The sequence below is a fragment of the Bufo bufo genome, chromosome 3 (genome assembly GCF_905171765.1).
Source record: "Bufo bufo chromosome 3, aBufBuf1.1, whole genome shotgun sequence".
Lineage (NCBI taxonomy): Eukaryota > Metazoa > Chordata > Amphibia > Anura > Bufonidae > Bufo > Bufo bufo.
The window spans coordinates 571,795,386-571,819,386 of record NC_053391.1 but is presented as its reverse complement, the minus strand read 5'-3'; the positions used below and the strand labels follow the sequence as shown (position 1 = coordinate 571,819,386).

Sequence of the window (24,001 nt, the reverse complement as noted above, 5' to 3'; positions counted from 1 at the left end):
ACAACAGCTGGAGAGCCGCAGGTTGGCCAGCCCTGCCTTAGGACTTACCACAGATGTTCATTCTGTGTGATATTCTCAAATCCTGACTGGTAGGGCCCTGAGGACTGGAGTTGGGCAACTCTGGTCTAAATAGTACTGTGCTGCCCAGAATGCATCTGTATGAGGATGAGCGATTGCGGTAGCCATCACTCGACCTTATACAGTGGAGGTGACCGCTACATTTACCTCAACTGAACGAGCAGCCAATTGTCAGGAAGGAACACACTTGCCGGGTGGTTGGAGCGTGTAAATCCAGCAAGTCTTTACTTGGAAGAATGAAGCAAACCATATTATCCCCAGGAACTACTCTGCACATGCAATGGGAGGCCGCGCCCCAAGGGCCTCTATGTAGCATCCCAGGTTTAGGAATTGCCGAGTGGTATAGTGCGGCCTAAAATATCTCTCTATGTGTGTCACGGTGCTCCTACCTGGATACCGCTGGACCCCAGGCTCCGAAGCAATAAATTGGGGGAATAATTGAGGGATTTGAAAGAAAGATTGAGTCCAGACCTAGTATGTAGTTGAACAGAAGCTTTACTTGAATAAACGTTCATCAGAAACCATCTTCAAGCTTTGTCTTGGTCCCAGCAGGCTTTAGCATTAAACTGTCAGGCTTCTTCAATAACACTGCTTGCTTTCTCTCTCTCTGATGTACTGACAGCCTTAATAGGTAACTTGGCTTCCTCTGTAAGCTGCACTTTCTCTCTGTAGTCTGACTCTAGGTGATGCCAGGGAACGTTCCTGGCTCCTGAAGCTTCAAGCTTTGGCCTCCATGGCCAGCAGAGCTTAAGGTGCTCTGGCTGGCGTGGGCACATTCAGCAGAGACTTGCCCCTGCACACCTGTCCCCTAACAGGGAATAAGCTAGACTAACTGGAAACTGGTCCGCACCCTTCCTGCAGGAAGTGGTACTCGCCCACTTCTCCACAGAGGGGGGTTAGAATGGAATGGTAAGTTCCATTCTATCTAAGTATACAGTCGTGGCCAAAAGTTTTGAGAATGACACAAATATTAGTTTTCACAAAGTTTGCTGCTAAACTGCTTTTAGATCTTTGTCTCAGTTGTTTCTCTGATGTAGTGAAATATAATTACACGCACTTCATACGTTTCAAAGACTTTTATCGACAATTACATGACATTTATGCAAAGAGTCAGTATTTGCAGTGTTGGGCCTTCTTTTTCAGGACCTCTGCAATTCGACTGGGCATGCACTCAGTCAACTTCTGGGCCAATTCCTGACTGATAGCAACCAATTCTTTCATAATCACTTCTTGGAGTTTGTCAGAATTAGTGGGTTTTTGTTTGTCCACCCGCCTCTTGAGGATTGACCACAAGTTCTCAATGGGATTAAGATCTGGGGAGTTTCCAGGCCATGGACCCAAAATGTCAACAATTTGGTCCCCGAGCCACTTAGTTATCACTTTTGCCTTATGGCACGGTGCTCCATCGTGCTGGAAAATGCATTGTTCTTCACCAAATTGTTGTTGGATTGTTGGAAGAAGTTGCTGTTGGAGGGTGTTTTGGTACCATTCTTTATTCATGGCTGTGTTTTTGGGCAAAATTGTGAGTGAGCCCACTCCCTTGGATGAGAAGCAACCCTTGGATGAGAAGCAACCCTTGGATGAGAAGCAACCCCACACATGAATGGTCTCAGGATGCTTTACTGTTGGCATGACACAGGACTGATGGTAGCGCTCACCTTTTCTTCTCCGGACTAGCCTTTTTCCAGATGCCCCAAACAATCGGAAAGAGGCTTCATCGGAGAATATGACTTTGCCCCAGTCCTCAGCAGTCCATTCACCATACTTTCTGCAGAAGATCAATCTGTCCCTGATGGGTTTTTTTGGAGAGAAGTGGCTTCTTTGCGGCCCTTCTTGACACCAGGCCATCTTCCAAAAGTCTTCACATCATTGTGCGTGCAGATGCGCTCACACCTGCCTGCTGCCATTCCTGAGCAAGCTCTGCACTTGTGGCACTCTGATCCCGCAGCTGAATCCTCTTTAGGAGACGATCCTGGCGCTTGCTGGACTTTCTTGGACGCCCTGAAGCCTTCTTAACAAGAATTTAACCTCTATCCTTGAAGTTCTTGATGATCCTATAAATTGTTGATTGAGGTGCAATCTTAGTAGCCACAATATCCTTGCCTGTGAAGCCATTTTTATGCAACGCAATGATGGCTGCACGCGTTTCTTTGCAGGTCACCATGGTTAACAATGGAAGAACAATGATTTCAAGCATCACCCTCCTTTTAACATGTCAAGTCTGCCATTTTAACCCAATCAGCCTGACATAATGATCTCCAGCCTTGTGCTATTCAACATTCTCACCTGAGTTAACAAGACAATTACTGAAATGATCTCAGCAGGTCCTTTAATTACAGCAATGAAATGCAGTGGAAAGGTTTTTTTGGGATTAAGTTAATTTTCATGGCAAAGAAGAACTATGCAATTCATCTGATCACTCTTCATAACATTCTGGAGTATATGCAAATTGCTATTATAAAAACTTAAGCAGCAACTTTTCCAGTTTCCAATATTTATGTAATTCTCAAAACTTTTGCCCACGACTGTAGCTCTGCCGTGTTTGCTGCCACCTGCTGGTGAACCAGACACATTACATGTGAACATAACAGTTGCATAACAAGATAGGACCTGGAATAAATACACAAGATGACATGAAGTTAGACCAATAAAGACAGTAGCAGGGTGCAGAAGTGGTAACACCACTCTGGGATGTTACACACACACATGCTTGAGCAAGAACAGCTTTTTTCTGATCTTATGACATAAGGACCTTCAGAGCCAGGTTATGTCACTACAGAACCTTTAACAGCTTCTGCTTACATCTGTAAGTTACAGTTGTATGGAGAGCAGAGAGAACGTATTACAGTCTGCAGCGGGGGTTGAATCACACAGGCTGCGTATCTATGTACTGTAGATAGGGAGACATATTGCTGATTCTGCAGGAAAAAGGAGTAGAGTCATATTAGTGACTGTCAATATAAGTGAGAAAAAATCCCTCATGAATGAAGCTGTGTTGATCCATAAGAGCTGGAGAGGGCAGCAGCATCCTGGACACAGAGAACTTACATTCAGTATGTGTTACTGGAAGAAAAGTCTGAAACTAGGATACAAACTGCATATCAGGGGGATGAATGAATAAAGAAATAAATTAGGATTACAGCCTGAATGTTTTTTTTTTTAATACAATTTTTTAATTTAAAGGGGTTGTTATTATTGATGGTTAGGCCATCAATATCTGATTGGCGGAGGTCCAAAAACCAGCACCTCACACCAGGACTGCGCAGCTTCGTCTATTATGTAGTGGACAAATCTGGTCACTGCAGCGCTGCTCCCATTCGCTTTAGTAGGAGAAGCACTGCAGTAACCATCTCCATCCCCTACCAATGAATGAAGCTGTGCAGTTCTGTTGGTGAGTGGTGACTCCCGGTGCTGGAACTACCGCAGAACATCTATCTATCTTGTATCTATCTATCTATCTATCTATCTATCTATCTATCTATCTATCTATCTATATATCTATTATCTATCTATCTATCTATCTATCTATCTATCTATCTATCTATCTATCTATCTATCTATCTATCTCTTGTCTATCTATCTATCTATCTATCTATCTATCTCTTGTCTATCTATCTATTATCTATCTATTTATCTATCTATCTAACTATCTATCCATTTTTATTTTAACTGCTATTCATTTATATTTCAGTCAGCCTATGGGAACGCCTTCCTTAATACAGTCCCCTCAGTATCACATTGAGCACGCACTATTTCCTAATTCCAGGTGAGTAAAGTCACCATGTTTATATTTTTACTATATTCAAAATGTATAGGATATTTAAAGCACAGTTGGACCTCTTTTATACATATTTCAGTGTTTTTAAACACTGCTATGCATTTGAAATGATTTTCATTGCGTTTTAAGGGTGGTTCCACACATAGCGTTTGTTTTTTTATAAACATTTCACAGCATTTTTTATGCAGTTTTTTCATGCACTTTTTTGTTAAACCATAACCAGAAGTGGATTCAGCAGTTAGGGAAAATATAAAGAAAGGACTTACTTTTTTTCATCCTGGGAAAAGGGTTTCAGTGGTTGGCCCATCTGCCCATCACAGGGTGCCATTTGGAAGACAGAGAGAGCTCCCTCCCTCTGTCTAATGCCCAGGGAGGTGCAGTACTATTGACTGTGACATCTGAAGGTTTAAACTGTTGGGATTAGAGTTATCTCTGATCCCAGCAATGAGAAAAAGATGCCAACTGTATAATACAAAAACCCACAACCAATGGGGCTCCCAGCTCCTGAACCCACACCATCATTATGACTAGGGCTGAAACGATTTACTCGATTAAATCGAGTAATTCGACACAAAAAAATCCTTGATGCAAATTTTTTGCATCAAAGATTCGTTTGTGTCATGTGACCACGGAGCGGGAGTGAAACGCTTGCTATTACTCCCGCTCCGTGGTCTCCCGCGGCGCTTGGAATACTTACCTTTCCAGCAGGCGGCCTCCGGACACTCCACAGCACGTCCATGGTCCCGAGCTGCTCTGACCTCCTGACGTACGCACGCCGTGACCTGACGCACTGTGTGACGTCAGGGGCAGAGCAGCGCAGGACTATGGAGTGTCGGCAGCGCCCCTGCTGGAAAGCTAAGTTGGTGAAACCGAGGGGGTGGGGGCGCAACTAAGGCCAGGCGCCTGGAGTGCACAGCGTCATAGAAACCAGGGACGCTGTGCAATCCGGCAGTCAGGAGGAGCATGGCAGCAGAGCTGATGGCACAATGGGGGCAGAGCTTATGGCACAATGGGGGCAGAGCTGATGGCACAATGGGGGCAGAGCTGATGGCACAATGGGGGCAGAGCTGATGGCACAATAGGGGCAGAGCTGATGGCACAATGGGGGCAGAGCTGATGGCACAAGGGGGCAGAGCTGATGGCACAATGGGGCAGAGCTGATGGCACAATGGGGCAGAGCTGATGGCACAAGGGGGCAGAGCTGATGGCACAATGGGGGCAGAGCTGATGGCACAATGGGGGCAGAGCTGATGGCACAATGGGGCAGAGCTGATGGCACAATGGGGCAGAGCTGATGGCACAAGGGGGCAGAGCTGATGGCACAATGGGGCAGAGCTGATGGCACAATGGGGCAGAGCTGATGGCACAAGGGGGCAGAGCTGATGACACAAGGGGGCAGAGCTGATGGCACAATGGGGGCAGAGCTGATGGCAAAAGGGGGCATAGCTGATGGCACAAGGGGGAAGAGCTGATGGCACAATGGGGCAGAGCTGATGGCACAATGGGGGCAGAGCTGATGGCACAATGGGGGCAGAGCTGATGGCACAAGGGGGCAGAGCTGATGGCACTGGGGGGAGGGAGAGCTGTTGGCACTGGGGTGAGGGAGAGCTGATGGCACTGGGGTGAGGGAGAGCTGTTGGCACTGGGGTGAGGGAGAGCTGTTGGCACTGGGGTGAGGGAGAGCTGATGGCACTGGGTGGGGAGAGCTGATGGCACTGGGTGGGGAGAGCTGATGGCACTGGGGGATAGTGGAGCTGATGGCACTGGGGGATAGTGGAGCTGATGGCACTGGGGGGAACTGATGCACTTGGGCTGATCGCACAGGGGGGAACAAAGGGTGTTGGGGACTAATGGCAGGGGGTCTGAGTTTTTATAAAGGAAAACAGTCTATTATTTTTTTCATATTCGATTACTCGATTAATCGTAAAAAATAATCGATAGAATACTCGATTACTAAAATAATCGTTTACTGCAGCCCTAATTATGACGTACTATTAGGTCACTGGATGTTAAAGGGCATCTGTCAGCAGATTTATACCTATGAAGCTGTCTGACCTGTTACAATTGCACTAGGCAGGTGTAGTCACTGCCTGGTCCTGTCAAAGTACAGAGGGTGCGGCAGTTGCAGAGAAAGCTAAGACTCTACGTATAATGGCAATGCCCCCATTGCTTCTAGAGGCTTATTTGCTTATATTAAAACTCAATTTTTCTCAGCAATGCGGGCTCACATGAACACGAGACCAACACAGATGCCTTCAGCTGCCAAGCGCACAAGCAAGAGGTCAGCCAGTTTCATAGGGAGAAATCTGCTGATAGATGCCCTTTTACTACATGCACTCAGTGACATAATAGTACAAGCAGGAAAGAGTTAAAGGGCTCAGTCACCAAGTAAGTGACTCTGAGTTTTCATCAGGATCTCTCTCACCAATGTATACTGCCCTATCTCTTATATATATATAAAAATGAGTTTCTGTCTGTCTAAACATCTGTCTGTCTGGACGTTCTTTATGCGCGACCAAACGACTGGACCGATCTTCACCAAATTTGGCACATAGGTACATTAGGTGTCCAGAAAGGTTTTAGACTGGATCTACACTCTCTAAGACGTACCGTTCCTGAGATATTCGCAAAAAAATGACCTGCATTAGCCAATACAAGCCTGCAAGGCTTTCTATTCATATACAAACTGCCATACACAAGGTCACATGTCCCTTTTCAGCCAATGGAAGCTAATAGGTTCTACTCCAGGTTGCCATAACAACTGATCACAGGTTTTAGCAGTTCGCAGGTCCTTAAATATTCAGTCATATAACGTATGACGGCACAACTACACTGCTACATGCATGGGGGGTAGGGGCCACTATTAAACGGATGGGCACTGTGGAGGTCACTGTTAAAGGGGCGGTCACTGTGGAGGTCACTGTTAAAGGGGCGGTCACTATGAAGGTCACTGTTAAAGGGGTGGTCAATGTTAAAGGGGTGGGCACTGTGGAGGTCACTGTTAAAAGGGCAGGTACTGTGGAGGTCACTGTTAAAGGGGCGGGCACTAATAAAGGGATGGGCAATGTGGAGGTCACTGTTAAAGGGGCGGGCATTGTGGAGGTCACTGTTAAAGGGGTGAACACTGTGGAGGTCACTATTAAAGGGGCGGGCACTGTGGAGGTCACTGTTAAAGGGGCGGTCACTGTTAAAGGGGCAGACACTGTGGAGGTCACTGTTAAAGAGGCGGGCACTGTGGAGGTCACTGTTAAAGGGGCGGGCACTATGGAGGTCACTGTTAAAGGGGCGGGCACTATGGAGGTCACTGTTAAAGGGGCGAGCACTATGGAGGTTACTGTTAAAGGGGCGGGCACTGTAGAGGTCACTTTTATGGGGGAAACTGTTGATATCTTTTTACGACACACGGAAAAATAAAATGAAATAGATGAAATATACCCGTGCGAAGCTGGGTCCTTCTGCTATTATTGTATAAAAGATAAAGTACTCGATATAAAAATAGTAATGCATGTAAATGATAAAAAATAGGTAAATAATATCTTCCTGTGTGTTTCTTGTAGGTTTATACAATCACCTGTATATCCAGTTGTGGAAAGTCCTCAGGGGATCCAACCATATGTCCCTGAAACACAAACCTTTAACACAGATCGTCTTCACAGAGAGTAAGAGTAGAAAATTTTTTGATACATTATCAGTTCTCTACTGTTCCTTTTCTTGGGAAAAAATGGAAGAACAGATACATTTTCTAGTATATTGACCACATTTGGGGACTCTGGGTACCCTTAAAAATACTGCAACATTGCCATATATTGTAGCTAACAAGTGCTTCATGAAGAATGCAAGTTTTGATAAATGAGACCATAGTATTAGAAGGTTTGCTCACTTTGGACAACCCTTTTTAGTCAGTAGGGTCGGCTGTAACCTGTGTAAAATCTTAGCATCAAGTGGTCAATTTCTCTGCAGCCCCACTGCATGCCTGCAGGATTTGATGCAGTTTGCAGGCGTTTTTTAAGCACTGAAATCCACATAAAATTTAGGCTGTGTTAATATATCCTAACAGAAAGGGCCTGGGGTAAAATCGTATATCACTTTCTTTACCAACTGATCTATTCGTCCCCAATGTTTCTTTACTTCTTTGCACCCCCACCACGTATGTAACTTATATTCCATTTCCCTACACCCTCTAAAGGCCCCTATGCACGGGCCGAAGGAGGAGGCAATTATCATAGCAAACTGCACATTCCTGATAATTGCCTGAGCAGAGGTGACTGGTGCATTTACATGCAGCATTCACCTTCACATATTCATTGGGGGAGATTTATCAAACTGGTGTAAAGTAGAACTGGCTTAGTTGCCCATAGCAACCAATTAGATTCCACCTTTCATTTTTCACAGCTTCTTTAGAAAACGAAAGGTGGAATCTGATTGGTTGCTATGGGCAACTAAGCCAAGTCTACTTTACACCAGTTTGATAAATCTCCACTGTTGCTTCTGGGCAGCAAATCCATGTTCATGATCTGTTGCCCAGGAATAATGATTTTGGGCAGGGGTGGACTGGGAACTTAAAGTGGCCCTGGAAAATAACCTATAAGTGACCTGTTGTAGCTGGGTCCAATTTGACAGAAGACAGGGCAACACAAGTAGGCAGGGACAACAGAAGTGGGTGGGTCCTGCAATACTGTAGAGCAGCAAAAAATACCACCCTAGCAGAACCAAATCGCACAGCGCAGCACAAAATACTGCCTCAACAGAGGCAAATGCTGCAATGCTGCACAAAATACTGCAGCCCTCACCAGAGTATTCAGCTGTCGGCCAGGTGAGGTGCATAAGTACCTGATACTTCTAGCATTAATTAATGCTGAAAGCATCAGATCATTATGTGCTTGGCCAGCAGCCATGAGGACCGCACAGGTGGCCCCCTGGGCATCGTCCCACTAGGAAATGTCCCTGTAGAGTCTATGGCCAGTCTCCCCTCATTTCGGGTGCCACATCAATGATGCTTTCACTTGATGATTGGCTGCACCTTTACACTGGTCATTTTCTGGAAATCAGTGTCTGCACGAATATATGTTGGCCTGATGACTGCCCTGTGTGAAAAGGCCTTAACATTACTATCCTCTCTAACATGCATTTCTGTACTCAATCTCCCAGTCAAACATGCTCTGAAACATTCTAATGTTGATTGCCTATTTTCTCTTTCTGATCCATTTCATTGATCCATTGAGAAATTGAAACTTGGAAATTTGCAAATTTTTCCAAATTTTTGGTAAATTTGGTATTTTTTTATAAATAAAAATGTTTTTTTTTTTTTACTCCATTTTACCAGTGTCATTAAGTACACTATGTGACGAAAAAACAATCTCAGAACGGCCTGGATAAGTCAAAGCGTTTTAAAGTTATCACCACATAAAGTGACACTGGTCAGATTTGCAAAAAATGGCCCGATCCTTAAGGTGAAAATGAGCCCGGTCCCTAAGGGGTTAAACCATGTATGGAAGCTTGCACATTTACCTAGGTCTTTCTCCTACTTTAACATGGTCTCCGTTTTTTTTTCCTATTTCCCTTGGTTAAGCGTTAAATATACCCAACTAATTACCCCTTTCCTAAACAACCTTCTGGAATTTCTTTTAACTTTAAGCTCTTATTTTTAGATTGGAATTTTTCGACATTCTGGATATCCTTAGCAATGACAGCAGCATGACCAACCTGCCCCTTTTCAATCAAGCTATAATGAATGATCCAGCTCCCATGCAAGAAGATGCAGGACAGACTGACTGTGGGCTGCTACAATTCTAACACGTATTCTTGAGATGTTCAGAACATCTAGTTAAGACAGAAGGAACTGCTCCAGATCCAGCACTTCACTTATCAAGCGCGATATATAACTGTATATATCAGTCTATCAAGGGTTATACTGATTTTATGAGACTCTTGGGGCTGTAATCTTATTACGACCAAGGTCATGACCATTAACAGTTGTTGAATTCTAGGATTTATTACCACAGGCTGCAGTCATAAGGATACGATATCATGAACTTCACTTCTTAAATGTAACTTCCACTATCAGGATCTTCAGCATTACAATCTGTAAAGTGATTCAGCATGCAAGTGGTTTGCTTTAGGAATGCGTGAGAATGAATTCTCAGCCCACACAGCTCAACCTCCTCTCTGCTCTACATCTTTCTGGCATTCAATGGGTTTGGTTTTACGGATTGTGGTGTAGTGTGTAGGCGTCGACAACGTGGCAATCAGATCTGACCTTTATTGGCTGTGTGTAGGAGGACCTCCAATACCCCAGAATTCTTCAGGCTGAGACTGTTGGATGAAGATTTGTCACAGCCTCTGATATTTCAGCATCACCCAGTAAATTGAGTTACTTCATGACTCTGAGTGTTGTCTTTCAAAGCCTAATGATTATCGGGATTCAAACATAAACCATTTTTTACGATGGTTGACTGGTTAGAAAAACAAGATAAATCATGACAGATCTAAACAGCATTGCACATATTACTTATCATTAGGAATATTCTGCCTTAAAAATGAGCAGCAGCACATACCAGTATATACCATATTGTATATATCGGTTATTAGTAACATAGTAACATAGTACATAAGGCCAAAAAAAGACATTTGTCCATCCAGTTCGGCCTGTTATCCTGCAAGTTGATCCAGAGGAAGGCAAAAAAACCCTATTAAATACTTTATATTTTCTTAGCTTATCTTTATTTCAACAAAAGCTAAAAGTAAATACAGGTTGGCTTGGAACAGAACATTATATACATTATTAATCCATAGTTTAAAAATCTTCAGCCATTTATAGGAGCAAAATAGCCATCTACTGGTGATTTCTATATACTTCTCAGTGGTTATTTAATTTTTTTTTTCCATATACCGTATTTTTCGCTTTATAAAACGTACCTGATGATAAGATGCACCTTTTTGAGGAGGAAAATAAGAAAAAAAGTATTTTGAACTAAAAGGTGTGCTTTTGATGGGTTTTGAACTAATGGTGGTCTGTAGATGACACTATTATGGGGGATCTGTGGATGATGCACTGTTATGGGGGATCTGTGAATGACACACTGTTATGGGGGAATCTGTGGATGACACTGTTATGGGGATCTGTGGATGACGCACTGCTATGGGGCATCTGTGGAGGACACACTGTTATGGGGGTATCTGTGGATGACACACTGTTATGGGGGCATCTATGGATGACACACTGTTATGGGGGCATCTGTGGATGACGCACTGTCATGGGTGTAGGAACCCCCAAAAATCTGGGGGGGACAGCATTTTTGCTCGCCGGGTATATTCTTATTGAGTAAACTGCGAGTTGCTTATATCGTTAAATTTTAAGTGTGTGTGTGAAAAATCTCACAACAAAAAAATATGCAAAATGAACAGTTCTTTGTTTATCAGGTCACAGAAATTAACCAAACATTTGGCATATATTTCAGTTATTCCGGGTACTTTCTCTGGCACCCCCCCTTCCCCCCGCCGAAACAATAATCTCCCCTTATATATAATTTACTTACAGTTCTGAAGACTCAGGGGTGCTGGCTGGCTTGGCCTCAGGAGTGCTGGCTGGCTTGGCCGGGCAGAAGGAGTGTGGGAGACTGTGAGGCCTTTTTCTCCAAGCTGCTCCGGATCAGTGCTCTGGGCAGCTGGGCTCCGGGCTGGAAGTGGGCACAATAAGAAAAAAATATTTTTCATTACACCTCAGGTCAGACCATCAATCAGACCCCCAATGTTAATCAGACCTCAGCTAACAGCCCCAATAAGATCCCCAATGTTAATAAGACCTCAGATCACACCTCAGCTCAGACCCCAATATGAATAACCCCCAATCAGACCTCAGATAAGAGCCCCATGCCTCATAGCAGCCCCCAGTGCCTCTCATCAGCCCCCCCCCCCCCCGGCGCCTCTCATCAGCCAGTAATAACAGCCCCCCCAATCATGTGCCAGTAATAACAGACCCCCCAATCATGTGCCAGTAATAACAGACCCCCCCAATCATGTGCCAGTAATAACTGACCCCCCCAATCATGTGCCAGTAATAACAGACCCCCCCAATCATGTGCCAGTAATAACAGACCCCCTCAATCATGTGCCAGTAATAACAGACCCCCCCAATCATGTGCCAGTAATACCAGACCCCCCCAATCATGTGCCAGTAATACCAGACCCCCCCAATCATGTGCCGGTAATACCAGACCCCCCAAATCATGTGCCAGTAATACCAGGGCCCCCCAAAATTCCCCAATCAGTATTGTATATAGTTAAAAAAAAAAAATTAACACTTATACTTACCTCTTTGGAGCGATGCGATGCAGGCCTCTTCCGGCCTGTGTCCCGACTCCAGCGCTGTACGGCTCAGGCGGCGCGATGATGTCATCGCGCCGCCTAAGCCGGCCTCTGATAGGCTGCCGGCCTAGTAGTGCCGGCAGCCTATCAGAGGAACAGGAAAGGGACACACCTCCCTGCCCTGCTCCTCCGCACAGCATTCTGTTTGTATCGCTGTCCTGAGGACGGCGATACAAACAGAAACAGATCACTATGGAGATGAGCGCTTCACTTCCACAATGGAAGCGCTCATCTCAGTGCCTGCCCGCCGCCGCATAGTGCCTGCCCCGCCACCGCCGCACACACTGCCGCTGGCCTGGGGGAAATTTGACCAAACCTGTCCCCCCCGCATTATTTCCTGGGGGGATCCGTCCCCCCCGTTTCTTACGCCTATGCGCACTGTTATGGGGGATCTGTGGATGACACACTGTTATGGGGGAATCTGTGGATGACACTGTTAGGGGGGGTTAGGACACTGTAACGTCATGCGCCTGCTCCTCCAACTTTATTACTGAAGCAGGAGGAGCAGGCGCGTGATGGAGCGAGTGACGTTACGCTGCTGGCCGGCCTGCCTGCTACGGTAGTTTGATAATAAGTACTACTACAGAGGATTGCGCTACTTTAATAAGGAGTACATGACTACACATTACATATGAACATTGCTGTGCGGGGCCCGGTGTAATAGAGTACAGTGACTGCATCGGGCCCCGCCGCGAGTTGCCGGCCTCCAGCCCCTCTTCCCTCCCTGCTGATACATCGCAGGTCGCACTGTGCAGCATAGCGGCTGGCGATGTATCAGTGTCAGCAAAGTAAAATTGGCAGCATTTGCTTTAAAAGATGCACTGCCATTTTCCCCCCACTTTTGGGTTATTGCGCCTTATAAAGCGAAAAATACAGTACATAAAAATAGAAAACGAAGTGACCATAAACATGCCAATCAAACCCCTCAAACCACTGCAACCTTTACATCCAGACGTGAGGAAGAGACGAGGAAAAAAAAGGAAAAGAGGGAGGGAGGAAAAGAAGGACTTATGTCATTGGTTCCAAATCTTCCCCAGTTGGTTACTGGTAGCAATTAGGATCCTCTCATATTCAATACTTTTTTTTTAACTGTATTCAAAGCAAAATTCGGTCCGAAGTTCAGGAAAATTTTTGATTCGCAATAAATAAAAATTTCCTTGCACTTCGTGGTAACAAATCAGGTTTTCTTAAAACGGCGGCTGCACATGTTACAAAGTGAAACTAAGTGTAAAGGAGACAAGATCACTCATAATGCCGTGCAGCCAGCAAATCTGCAGATAGCCATGTCACAGCCCTATAAAACCCTCACCCCATGCGGTCTCCGCCCTTGTCCTGTAGGCTGAGCTAAGGGAGAGACGTCACAAGCGCTCATGCACTAGGGACTGTGTTGCTGAAAACGATTATTAGAAGACTTCAATACCAATATGATGGAAGACTCTATTATTCCAGTGCCCAGTCTTAATGATGACCACCCTCATCTTTTGCTTCCGAAAAAATTCAGAAAGATGCAGAGAGAGGAGAAGCTGGATGCTCCTGATGACATATGTAATGACCCGGAGTGCCATTACCACTTCTTCACCCCACTACTGTCTTTACTAGTCTAATTCCATGTCATCTGTGTATTTATTTCAGGTCTGTCACAATGTGCATATCTATTACTTGTAACTGTTATGTTCAATTGTAATGTGCCTGGTTCACCAGAGGTGGCAGCAAACATGGCAGTGCTACTTTGCAGAGGGTGGAACCCGTCTTTAGATTCTAAATCTCTTCTCTAAGGAGAGGAGGAGTTTAGTTAGTTAGGGTCAGTTCAGCTCACCCCCTTCTAAGGGAGGAAGCAGGTCCACGTCCCTCCTGGACGTGCCTTGCCTAGCCAGCTAGAGCACCTTGTGATCTGCTGGATATGGAGGCCACAGCTTAAAGCCTCTAAAGCCAGGAGAAAAAGTTTGCTGGATTAATCTAGAGTCAGACTACAGAGAGAAGTTACAGCCTAAAGCAGAAAGCAAAGATTCCATTTAAGCCTGTCAGCACAGCAGAGCCAGAGAGTAACAGATGTAGCAGAGTTGAGCTTGTTTGCCTGCCAGAGTTAATGCTAACGCATGCCGGAACTAAGATAAAGTCTGTGAACTGTTGGAGAAACGTTTGTTCAAGTAAAGCTGCTATTGAACTTCACACAAGGTCTGGACTCAGTTTATTACTTTTCTTTTGCACCTAACGGTGCTGTCGTCATGAACTCCAGGGACCCTGCCGCCCAGGCACCTTAACAAAAACCCATTCCACTCAGGGAACCTCAAACACCATCTGGCGGGATTCCCTGGACAAACAGAGAGTGCCCCGAAGGAACTGATGTTGTCCTTCCCATCACTGCACGCCGGCCCAGGGAGGCTCCGCTAACCGTGAGTAAATTGACTGCTACTCCCATCGGCCCACCGTGCCTCACGTGTTGCCCCTGCAGACCTGGTCGCTGCACATATTCTCATCGATATTAGATGATGTGGAAAAGGAAGAAAAGCAGGTGGCAGGAGAAGGGCTCCCACCTGTATGGTAGGAGAGTGCTGCTGTTGGAGAAGTGGGTTTGCCAGTATATTGTGCCTCTACCTAACCAGCTAAACCCCATACCGGAAACAGCCCCTGTTTAAAGACAGACTATACAGTGCACACGGTTCTTCATCGCAACATGGCTGCAACCCTCCCACAGTAGTGCTGCCCCGTGTGGCCTAAGGCAGATTGGCTTCGGTATACCTGATTTATAACAATTCGTGACTAATTAATTTGTAACAAATCAAATTTCTTGGGGAACTTCAGTGAAGCTGTTGAATCAAATTTTTCAAAACTTCGCTCATCTCTACTATTCAACCATTTTTACTTTGATGGTATCGTTTCTGTGAGCCAAACCATGACAATCAACCACTGAGCTAGGAGTAAACATTGTATCAAAGAGATGTTAAAGGTGTCCGTCAACAAGATTTTTGCATATTAAACCGAGCATAATGCCTAGTCTGGCTTGCAGAGAATAAATAAAATGTTACCTTTCTTAGTTAAATTTGTTGTGGTATTTTGCTGAAAAACAGTTTTTATTCAATAAGTAGAGGAGCTGTTAAGTGCACGGGGTGCAGGCTTTAGCTTCTCAGTGCACCCTAGCTTCACCACTGTATTAATGAAGCCCCTTCTTCCCTTGGTTGATTGACAGGGCCAGCATTTGAATTCTCCTCTTGACTGGTCCTAAAACTTGGCGCATGAACAGTACAGAAAATGTGGTCCCTGCCTAGGAAAGAAGAATTGTTCTGTGCATGCGCTGAAGTTGCACAGCATCTTGCAGGCGTGACATCACACAGCCAGACATGAGCAGAATCCAGACTCCTGGACCTGTCAATGCACCAAGGCAGGGAAGGGATCTTTCAGTACAGTGGTTAAGCCAAGGTGCACCTGAGGACCTTTCACCACTCCTGACATGCCTGTTTTAATAGCTTTATCCATTCCCCATGTAATAAGAATTCTGGAGCACCTATTTTTATGGCTCTATGTTGTGCCATTCCTTTATTATTTCTTCTAGAAGTTATGAATAAATTGCTAGCAGTCTGCAGTATAGGTACAGAGGGGTGTTAACAAGTTGGGTGTGTGCATAAGAATAGATGCCCCAGAATTGTTATTACATGGGGAATGCATGAAGCTAATAAAACAGGCATGTCAGGAGTGGTAACCGATAACCGATCCCCCTTTTTTTTTTTATAATAAATCTTTTTATTTCAACTTCATAAAGACATGTACATTTGTACCCAAAACACATCAAAAAATGTCCATATTACCAATTAATAATTACAAAAAAAAACAACTTTTTTTTCCCTTCCCCTCCCCCACCCTTCCCCTTCCCCACCCTTCCCCTTTTTTCTATCCCAAATACCCACCCACCTCCCTTAGGGAGAGGGAGGGGGACGAAAGAAAACAAAAAAAAAAAAAGGAAAACACATATCCAGCCCTAAAGCAATCATTTCTTCCATAGTTCGTCCAGATTTTGTAATTTTTTTGCTATGGCCCTCCATCACACGTTCTTCTTTAATCAAATTGTCAATTGCTTTTCTCCACTGTCCCACTGTCGGAGGATCTGCCTTTACCCATTTCCTAAGTATAAGCAATCTAGCTTTAATAGTACTTTACTCAGAACTAGTCGTATCTTTTTATTTAACTTCAGATGGTCAGTTGCCCCTAATATGCAAGTTACTGGGTCTTCGGATATTTGAACCTTCAAAAATAGAAATACAGTCTCTGCTTTTTCTGTCCAATATCTAAACAATCTGGGACATCTCCAGAAACAATGTATTAAGTCTGCTTTCTCTCCCCTACATTTTGGGCAGCCAATCCCCTTTAACAGCTCATTTACTTATTGAATAAAAACAGTTTTCCGCCATAATACAGCAACGATTTTAAATAAGAAGCGCAATGTTTTATTACTCTCTGCAAGTCCTACAAGTCCTTAGGCTTGGTTTAATATGAAAAATCTTGCTGACAGACTTCCTCTAAGCAGTGATGGCCAGTTCGCATTGTTCACCCGCGAACATATGTGGGCTGCCATCTTTTTTCACAAGTCCGGCGAGGCACAGGTAAGCCCTTACCTGTGCCTGTGCCGCGAGCTGGTCTGAAAACAAATGCGGTCATCGGGAGCAGGCAGTTCCGAGAACAGCCCGATGAAGGCCCCCGGTGGCTGTTCTCGGAACTGCCTGCTCCCGCTGACCGTACTTGTTTTCAGACTGGCTCACGCACAGGCACAGGTAAGGGCTTTCCTGTGCCTTGCCGGACTTGTAAAAAAAGATGGCAGCCCGCATATGTTCGCGGGCGAACAATGCGAACTGGCCATCACTGCCTCTAAGTTTTGGTTTAGTGTTGTCACATACAATGGCACATTTACAGTGGAGCCGGGCAGCCAGTTTATGATTATCATATATTATTTTCCAGTATTTCTGAATTCCAAGACAATTCCAAATGATATGCAGAAAATGGGCCTGAACTATCCCTAACCCCTATTTTATATAGAAAATGTGATGTATAATAGAGTTTCTGAGTAGTGTTGATCGAGCACCTTAGTGCTCGGGGGCTCGGGCCAAACACATCGGGATTTCGAGCACGCGAGCATAATGGAAGTCAATGGCAGAACCTGAGCATTAAACCAGGTACCCCCTGCTTTCATAGGAAAATGTCAGAAATTGATGGAAACACCACCGAAATGGTTCAGGAACAGCATGGGGAGGCTGTCTGGATGCATATTGTACTCGCAGGTCGCTGCTGGGAACGATGTTGTCCGAATAGTACACCACTTTTACAGACTGACAATAATACGCACAAAACTGAAGAAAAAAAACGATTTTAGAGGAAAAATTGTTAGGAAACATTCTTCCCTGTATATTTACTTGTATATAAAGTGCAAGTGCTGCCAAAAATTACAAGGAAGAGGCACTCCGATACAACCTGTATATCACATAAAGGAGGGCCTAATTCACATTGTGGTACAATTGTTCATGTAGTGGGACTCCTACACTCATAAAGCCTATGCACTAAGTGAAAGGGCTGCCAAAAATTGCAAGGAACCAGCACTCCAATACACCCTTTGTTACACATAAAGGAGGGCATCATACACAGCCTTGAAAAATTATGATTGATGACCTGCTGGTGTCCCTCAAAAACATTTGGAGCAAGGGCCTGCTGATCTGACCATCTAAAACATTATGGGCAAGGGCCTGCTGCCGCTTTGGTGACTCTAGATAACCTGGGGACGATCGCAGGTCCCCGTGATGGCGACGATCCATTCAGATGTCTGCCCTATCAACTTTCGATGTTATTTTCAGCCCAAACCATGTAGACCATGGGTAACGGGGAAATCATGGTTCGATTCCAGAGGGAGTCTGAGAAACAGCTATGGCTACCACATCCAAGCAAGGCAGCATGCAGGCAACTTACCTATTAGGTATAATTAGGTGAGGGCCTGCAGGTTAGCTGACCCTATAAAAGATTTTAGGTGTGGGCCTGCAGGTGAGCTGACCCTGTAAAAGATTTTAGGTGCAGGCCTGCAGGTGAGCTGGCCTTGTAAAAGATTTTAGGTGCGGGCCTGCTGGTGAGCTGACCCTGTAAAAGATTGTAGGTGAAGGCCTGCTGGTGAGCTGACCCTGTAAGAAATTATATGCGAGGACATGCTGGTGAGCTGACCCTGAAAAAGATTTTAGGTGCGGGCCTGCTGGTGAGCTGACCCTCTAAAACATTATATGCGAGGGCCTTCAGGTGAGCTGACCCTGTAAAACATTATATGCGAGGTCATGCAGGTAAGCTGTCCCTCTAAAAAATGTAATGCGAGGGCCTTCAGGTGAGCTGACCCTGTAAAAGATTTGAGGTGCGTGCCTGCTGGTGAGCTGACCCTGTAAAAGATTTTATGTGTGGGCCTGCAGGTGAGCTGACCCTCTAAAAAATTTAATGTGAGGGCCTTCAGGTGAGCTGACCTTGTAAAATATTTGAGGTGCGGGCCTGCTGGTGAGCTGAGCCTGTAAAATATTTGAACTGCGGGCCTGCTGGTGAGCTGACCCTGTAAAATATTTTATGTGCAGGCCTGCTGGTGAGCTGACCCAGTAAAAGACTGTAGGTGAAGACCTGCTGGTGAGCTGACCCTCTAAAAAATTATATGCGAGGGCCTGAAGGTCAGCTAACCCTGTAAAAGATTGTAGGTGAGGGCCTGCTGGTGAGCTGACCCTCTAAAAAATTATATGTGAGGGCCTGCAGCTGAGCTGACTGTAGCTGGCCAGCTAAGACCTCTCCTAGGTTGCTAATATAGCTTATATGTTTATACAGCCAAACATGCCAATAACCTTAATATAGTTCCCAGTTCCTATGTTTGCATGTTAACCTCTTCACGACCGCAATCTGTATATATACGTGATAGCTGCACATGCCCCGTGCAGCTATCACGTGTATAGACGTCAAGCCAGCTCTTTAATCCAAGCGCTGCAAAGCGCTTGGATTAAAGCTTCTGCCCCTGCCCTGGTGCTGTCACGGACAGCATACAGTCTAGTAATGCCAGCAAGGGGCCAATCAGAGTGGCCCCTTGCCGGCAATCGATCCGATTGGTTAGTCTGTGCAGACTAACCAATCGGATCGCGGCAGTGTTAAAATGCCGGTTTCAGGCTCTGATCTGCGCGCTGCAGATCACAGCCTGAAATCGGTAATGTGTCCTGAAGCCCCCGATCTGTGCCCCCTTCTTGTTCTTGTCCTTCTTACCCTGCCCCCGATGCGGTCCGCCCCCTCCTGCCCCGATCTGTGCCCCCTTCTTGTCCTTCTTCTTACCCTGCCCCCGATGCGGTCCGCCCCCTCCTGCCCCGATCTGTAATAAGTAAAATGCTGCCCCCTGCCCCCGATGCGGTCCGCCCCCTCCTGCCCCGATCTGTAATAAGTAAAATGCTGCCCCCGATGCGGTCCGCCCCCTCCTGCCCCGGTCTGTAATAAGTAAAATGCTGCCCCCGATGCGGTCCCCCTTCTGTGTGTGATGGCGGCGGCTCCATTCCTGAGCCGCCGCCATCAGCAGCGTGTGTCAGCTCTATGCTGACACTGCTGTAACCGCATAGATGCCGCAGTAGCGGCATCCATGGGGTTAATAGAGGGAGGGGGCTCCCTCTATCTCAACCATCAGGGCTGCTGCGATCGCAGCGCCCGATGGTTGCCATGGCAACCGGACGCTTTGCAAAGGCGTCCGGTTGCCATGGCATAGGCATCCGGTGCTGCCACCTACAGGCATCTGATTGTATTATACTTTGCAATGCAAAAGCATTGCAAAGTATAGTACAACCATCAGCCCCACTGGATCTTCAAGATCCAAGAGGGAACTGATAAAAAAAAAAATTGAAAATAATAAAAGTAAAAATAAATAAATAAAAATGTAAAAAATAAATTTCCTTTTCCTATAAAAAACAACAAAAAAACTAACAAAAACCACACATATTAGGTGTCACCGCGTCCGTAGCGACCATCTCTATAAATATATCACATCATCAACCCCGTCCAATAAACACCATAAAAAATAAAAACTGTGTGAAAAAATAAGCCATTTTTGTCACCTTACATCACAAAAAGTGCAACACCAAGCGATCAAAAAAGGCGTATATACCCCAAAATAGTACCAATCAAACCGTTACCTCATCCCGCAAAAAAAGCCCATATTTAAGACAATCGCCCAAAAAATAAAAAAGCTATGGCTCTCAGACTATGGAGACACTTAAACATCATTTTTTTGGTTTCAGAAATGCTATTATTGTGTAAAACTTAAATAAATAAGAAAAAGTATACATATTGGGTATTGCCACGTCCGTAACGATCTGCTCTATAATACTGTCACATGACCTAACCCCTCAGATGAACGCTGTAAAAAAAAAATTAAAACAATGTTCCAAAACAGCCAATTTTTTGGCCATCTTGTCCCATAAAGTGTAATAATGAATGATCAAAAATCCTATGTACCCAAAAATGGTACCAATAAAAACCTCAACTCTGTCTGCAAAAAATGAGCCCCTGCACAAGACGATCAGTAGAAAAATAAAAAACATATGGTGTTCAGAAAACCAATCCAGCAAAATCTGCCTTCCAAAAACCATACGGTGTTCCTTTCCTTCTGCGCCCTACCGTGCGCCCTTACATCAGTTTACGACCACATGTTGGGTGTTTCTGTAAACCGCAGAATCAGAGTAATAAATATTGAGTTTTGTTTGGCTGTTAACCCTTAATGTGTTAAAGAAAAAATGTAATAAAATAGAAAATCTGCTAAAAATTCTTGTGGAACACCTAAAGGGTTAATAACGTTTGTAAAATTGGTTTTAAGTAACTTGAGGGGTCTAGTTTCTACAATGGGGTCATTTATGGGGGTATCTACTATATAGGCCCCACAAAGTGACTTCAGACCTGAACTAGTCCTTAAAAAGTGGGTTTTGGAAATTTTCTTAAAAATTTTAAGAATTGCTTCTAAACTTCTAAGCCTTGTAACGTCCTAAAAAAATAAAATAACATTTCCAAAATGATGCCAACATAAAGTAGACATATGAGGAATGTTATGTAATAAATATTTTATGAGGTATCACTTTCTGTTTTAGGAGCAGAGAAATTGAAATTTAGAAAATTGCTAATTTTTATTTATTTTTGTAAATTTGGGATTTTTTCATAAATAAAGGTGATATATATTGACTCAAATTTGTGACTGTCATGAAGTACAATGTGTCACGAGAAAACAATCTCAGAATGGCGTGGATAAGTAAAAGTGTTCCAAAGCTATTACCACTTAAAGTGACGCATGTCAGATTTGTAAATTTTGACCTGGACACTGGGGCATCAATGACCTTTGGTCATGAAAGGGTTAAAGACAAGGGCAGAGTTATTTAAAGTGACTTCATGTTTGGATGTCATATAACAGTTATATATTGTGTTCACAGAAGCAGAAAAGATAATATGCCTTTAAGATTCATTATATGAATGTGAGGAAAGCTCAATGACACAGCAGACACAGCAGACACAGCAGAAACAATAGAAAGCATAGAGTTAAACTGTTGTTGCTGGGTGGGAGTCTTGACCAATCACGGCCAGCCTTACACACAGCAGGAGTCTTGGCCAATCACAGCCAGCCTCACACACAGCCTGTGTGGGAAATTCCCTATCAGGAGCTGTTAGAAATAATTATTCACCAGGGAGAGAAGCTGAACAGACATTCACTGTACTAACAGCTGTGTTTTATGGAAGCAGAGAGGCCAAAATAGATATTTAAAACAGTTATACTGTATAATGTTCCTACTGTTAATATAGTGATTAGAACTGTATACTGAACCAGTTATATGTGTGTTTACTTACAGTTCCACGAAATTCAATTGCAAACTACAAATACCATACAAACAATTGCAACCATTCAAATTTGATATTGCAATCCAAATTGCATACAACCATACCAGATCATACCAATCTGCAAATAGTTACTGCATATTGCAAATTGCGACCAAATTCATGAAGTGAACTATTAGACCTCAGATATACCTCTCAGAGAGATCATAAAGTGCTTAAATAACTTAAAGTGAGAGTACAGATACTGAAGAGAGGAATGTATCCACCAATTTATGTTGAATGACAAGATTGAACAGTGGAACAACCATCTTATGCATACCTCATTTGGACTAGTGCTAAAATTTAATTAAATCACACTTACACGTGTATAACAGATACATAAAATGCTATAAAATACAATAAAATACAAAGCATAAGATACACTTCATACAAGCTCCTAGACCTGGATGGATCCACAGAAATGATACTCCGCAATATTCCTTAAAGGCAAGGCTGGATTATATCTGAGTTTTCAATAAACCCGTGGAGATGGTGGTCCACGTATAAGTGTAGATATAGATTGTCAGAAACAATTCAACAGGCTTGTAATCGCATGAATATTCAAACGCTGGTCTTTTTCTGCAAATGCAGCAAATGACTGTTTATATATATATGTTGCAGTCCCATATACCGTATTGCGTATGAGTAAAGGTGCAGGTTGCCAGATAAAGTTACACTGGCTTTAGAGACTCTTGAGTATTTGAACGCTGGTCTTTTTGCGTTAATACAGTATAATGTCCGTTTGTATATACTGTGATCCCATAAAATATAGATTTAGTCCTCTTACCTTCCCCAGCGTTGGCGGTTTAATCAGGCGAGGGTTGAGCGGCGCGGGACACTGCCGGCGTCTCGCTCCTTGCTCCTCCAACTGACTTACCCGAGATCTCGCGAGAATTCAAACGAGACTTCGGACGGAACTGCAGTCTATGCCCGGTCCAAGTGTATCTCGTCCGCTGAAACAGGGAGGTAGATGGTTACTTGCTCTGTTAGTCCTAGTTGCTCTGTTAGTCCTAGTTCGGGTCGTTTTCAACTGTCTTTGAGAGCAGTTTATAGCATGGCCATGCTTTTCTTGCGGAGGTGCTGTTTCACAGGTGTACGGTCCTGCCCAGACGCGTTTCGGGAACTAGCCTTCCCTTCATCAGTGGCCACTGATGAAGGGAAGGCTAGTTCCCGAAACGCGTCTGGGCAGGACCGTACACCTGTGAAACAGCACCTCCGCAAGAAAAGCATGGCCATGCTATAAACTGCTCTCAAAGACAGTTGAAAACGACCCGAACTAGGACTAACAGAGCAAGTAACCATCTACCTCCCTGTTTCAGCGGACGAGATACACTTGGACCGGGCATAGACTGCAGTTCCGTCCGAAGTCTCGTTTGAATTCTCGCGAGATCTCGGGTAAGTCAGTTGGAGGAGCAAGGAGCGAGACGCCGGCAGTGTCCCGCGCCGCTCAACCCTCGCCTGATTAAACCGCCAACGCTGGGGAAGGTAAGAGGACTAAATCTATATTTTATGGGATCACAGTATATACAAACGGACATTATACTGTATTAACGCAAAAAGACCAGCGTTCAAATACTCAAGAGTCTCTAAAGCCAGTGTAACTTTATCTGGCAACCTGCACCTTTACTCATACGCAATACGGTATATGGGACTGCAACATATATATATAAACAGTCATTTGCTGCATTTGCAGAAAAAGACCAGCGTTTGAATATTCATGCGATTACAAGCCTGTTGAATTGTTTCTGACAATCTATATCTACACTTATACGTGGACCACCATCTCCACGGGTTTATTGAAAACTCAGATATAATCCAGCCTTGCATTTAAGGAATATTGCGGAGTATCATTTCTGTGGATCCATCCAGGTCTAGGAGCTTGTATGAAGTGTATCT

At 44.4% G+C, this 24,001-nt stretch overlaps 1 protein-coding gene across 2 annotated transcripts in view; it reads left to right on the top strand.

Moving 5' to 3' along the window:
* Positions 1–10,232, top strand: part of STAT6 (signal transducer and activator of transcription 6) — a 294,170-nt gene extending 283,938 nt beyond the window's left edge. For both annotated transcript variants that reach the window (XM_040425717.1, XM_040425718.1), the window contains exons 20-22: positions 3,770–3,844; positions 7,414–7,515; positions 9,505–10,232. In XM_040425717.1, the coding sequence (XP_040281651.1) occupies positions 3,770–3,844; positions 7,414–7,515; positions 9,505–9,649 (322 nt within the window). In that variant the 3' untranslated portion in view covers positions 9,650–10,232. The remainder of the gene's footprint in view (positions 1–3,769; positions 3,845–7,413; positions 7,516–9,504) is intronic.
* Positions 10,233–24,001: the final 13,769 nt, after the last annotated feature.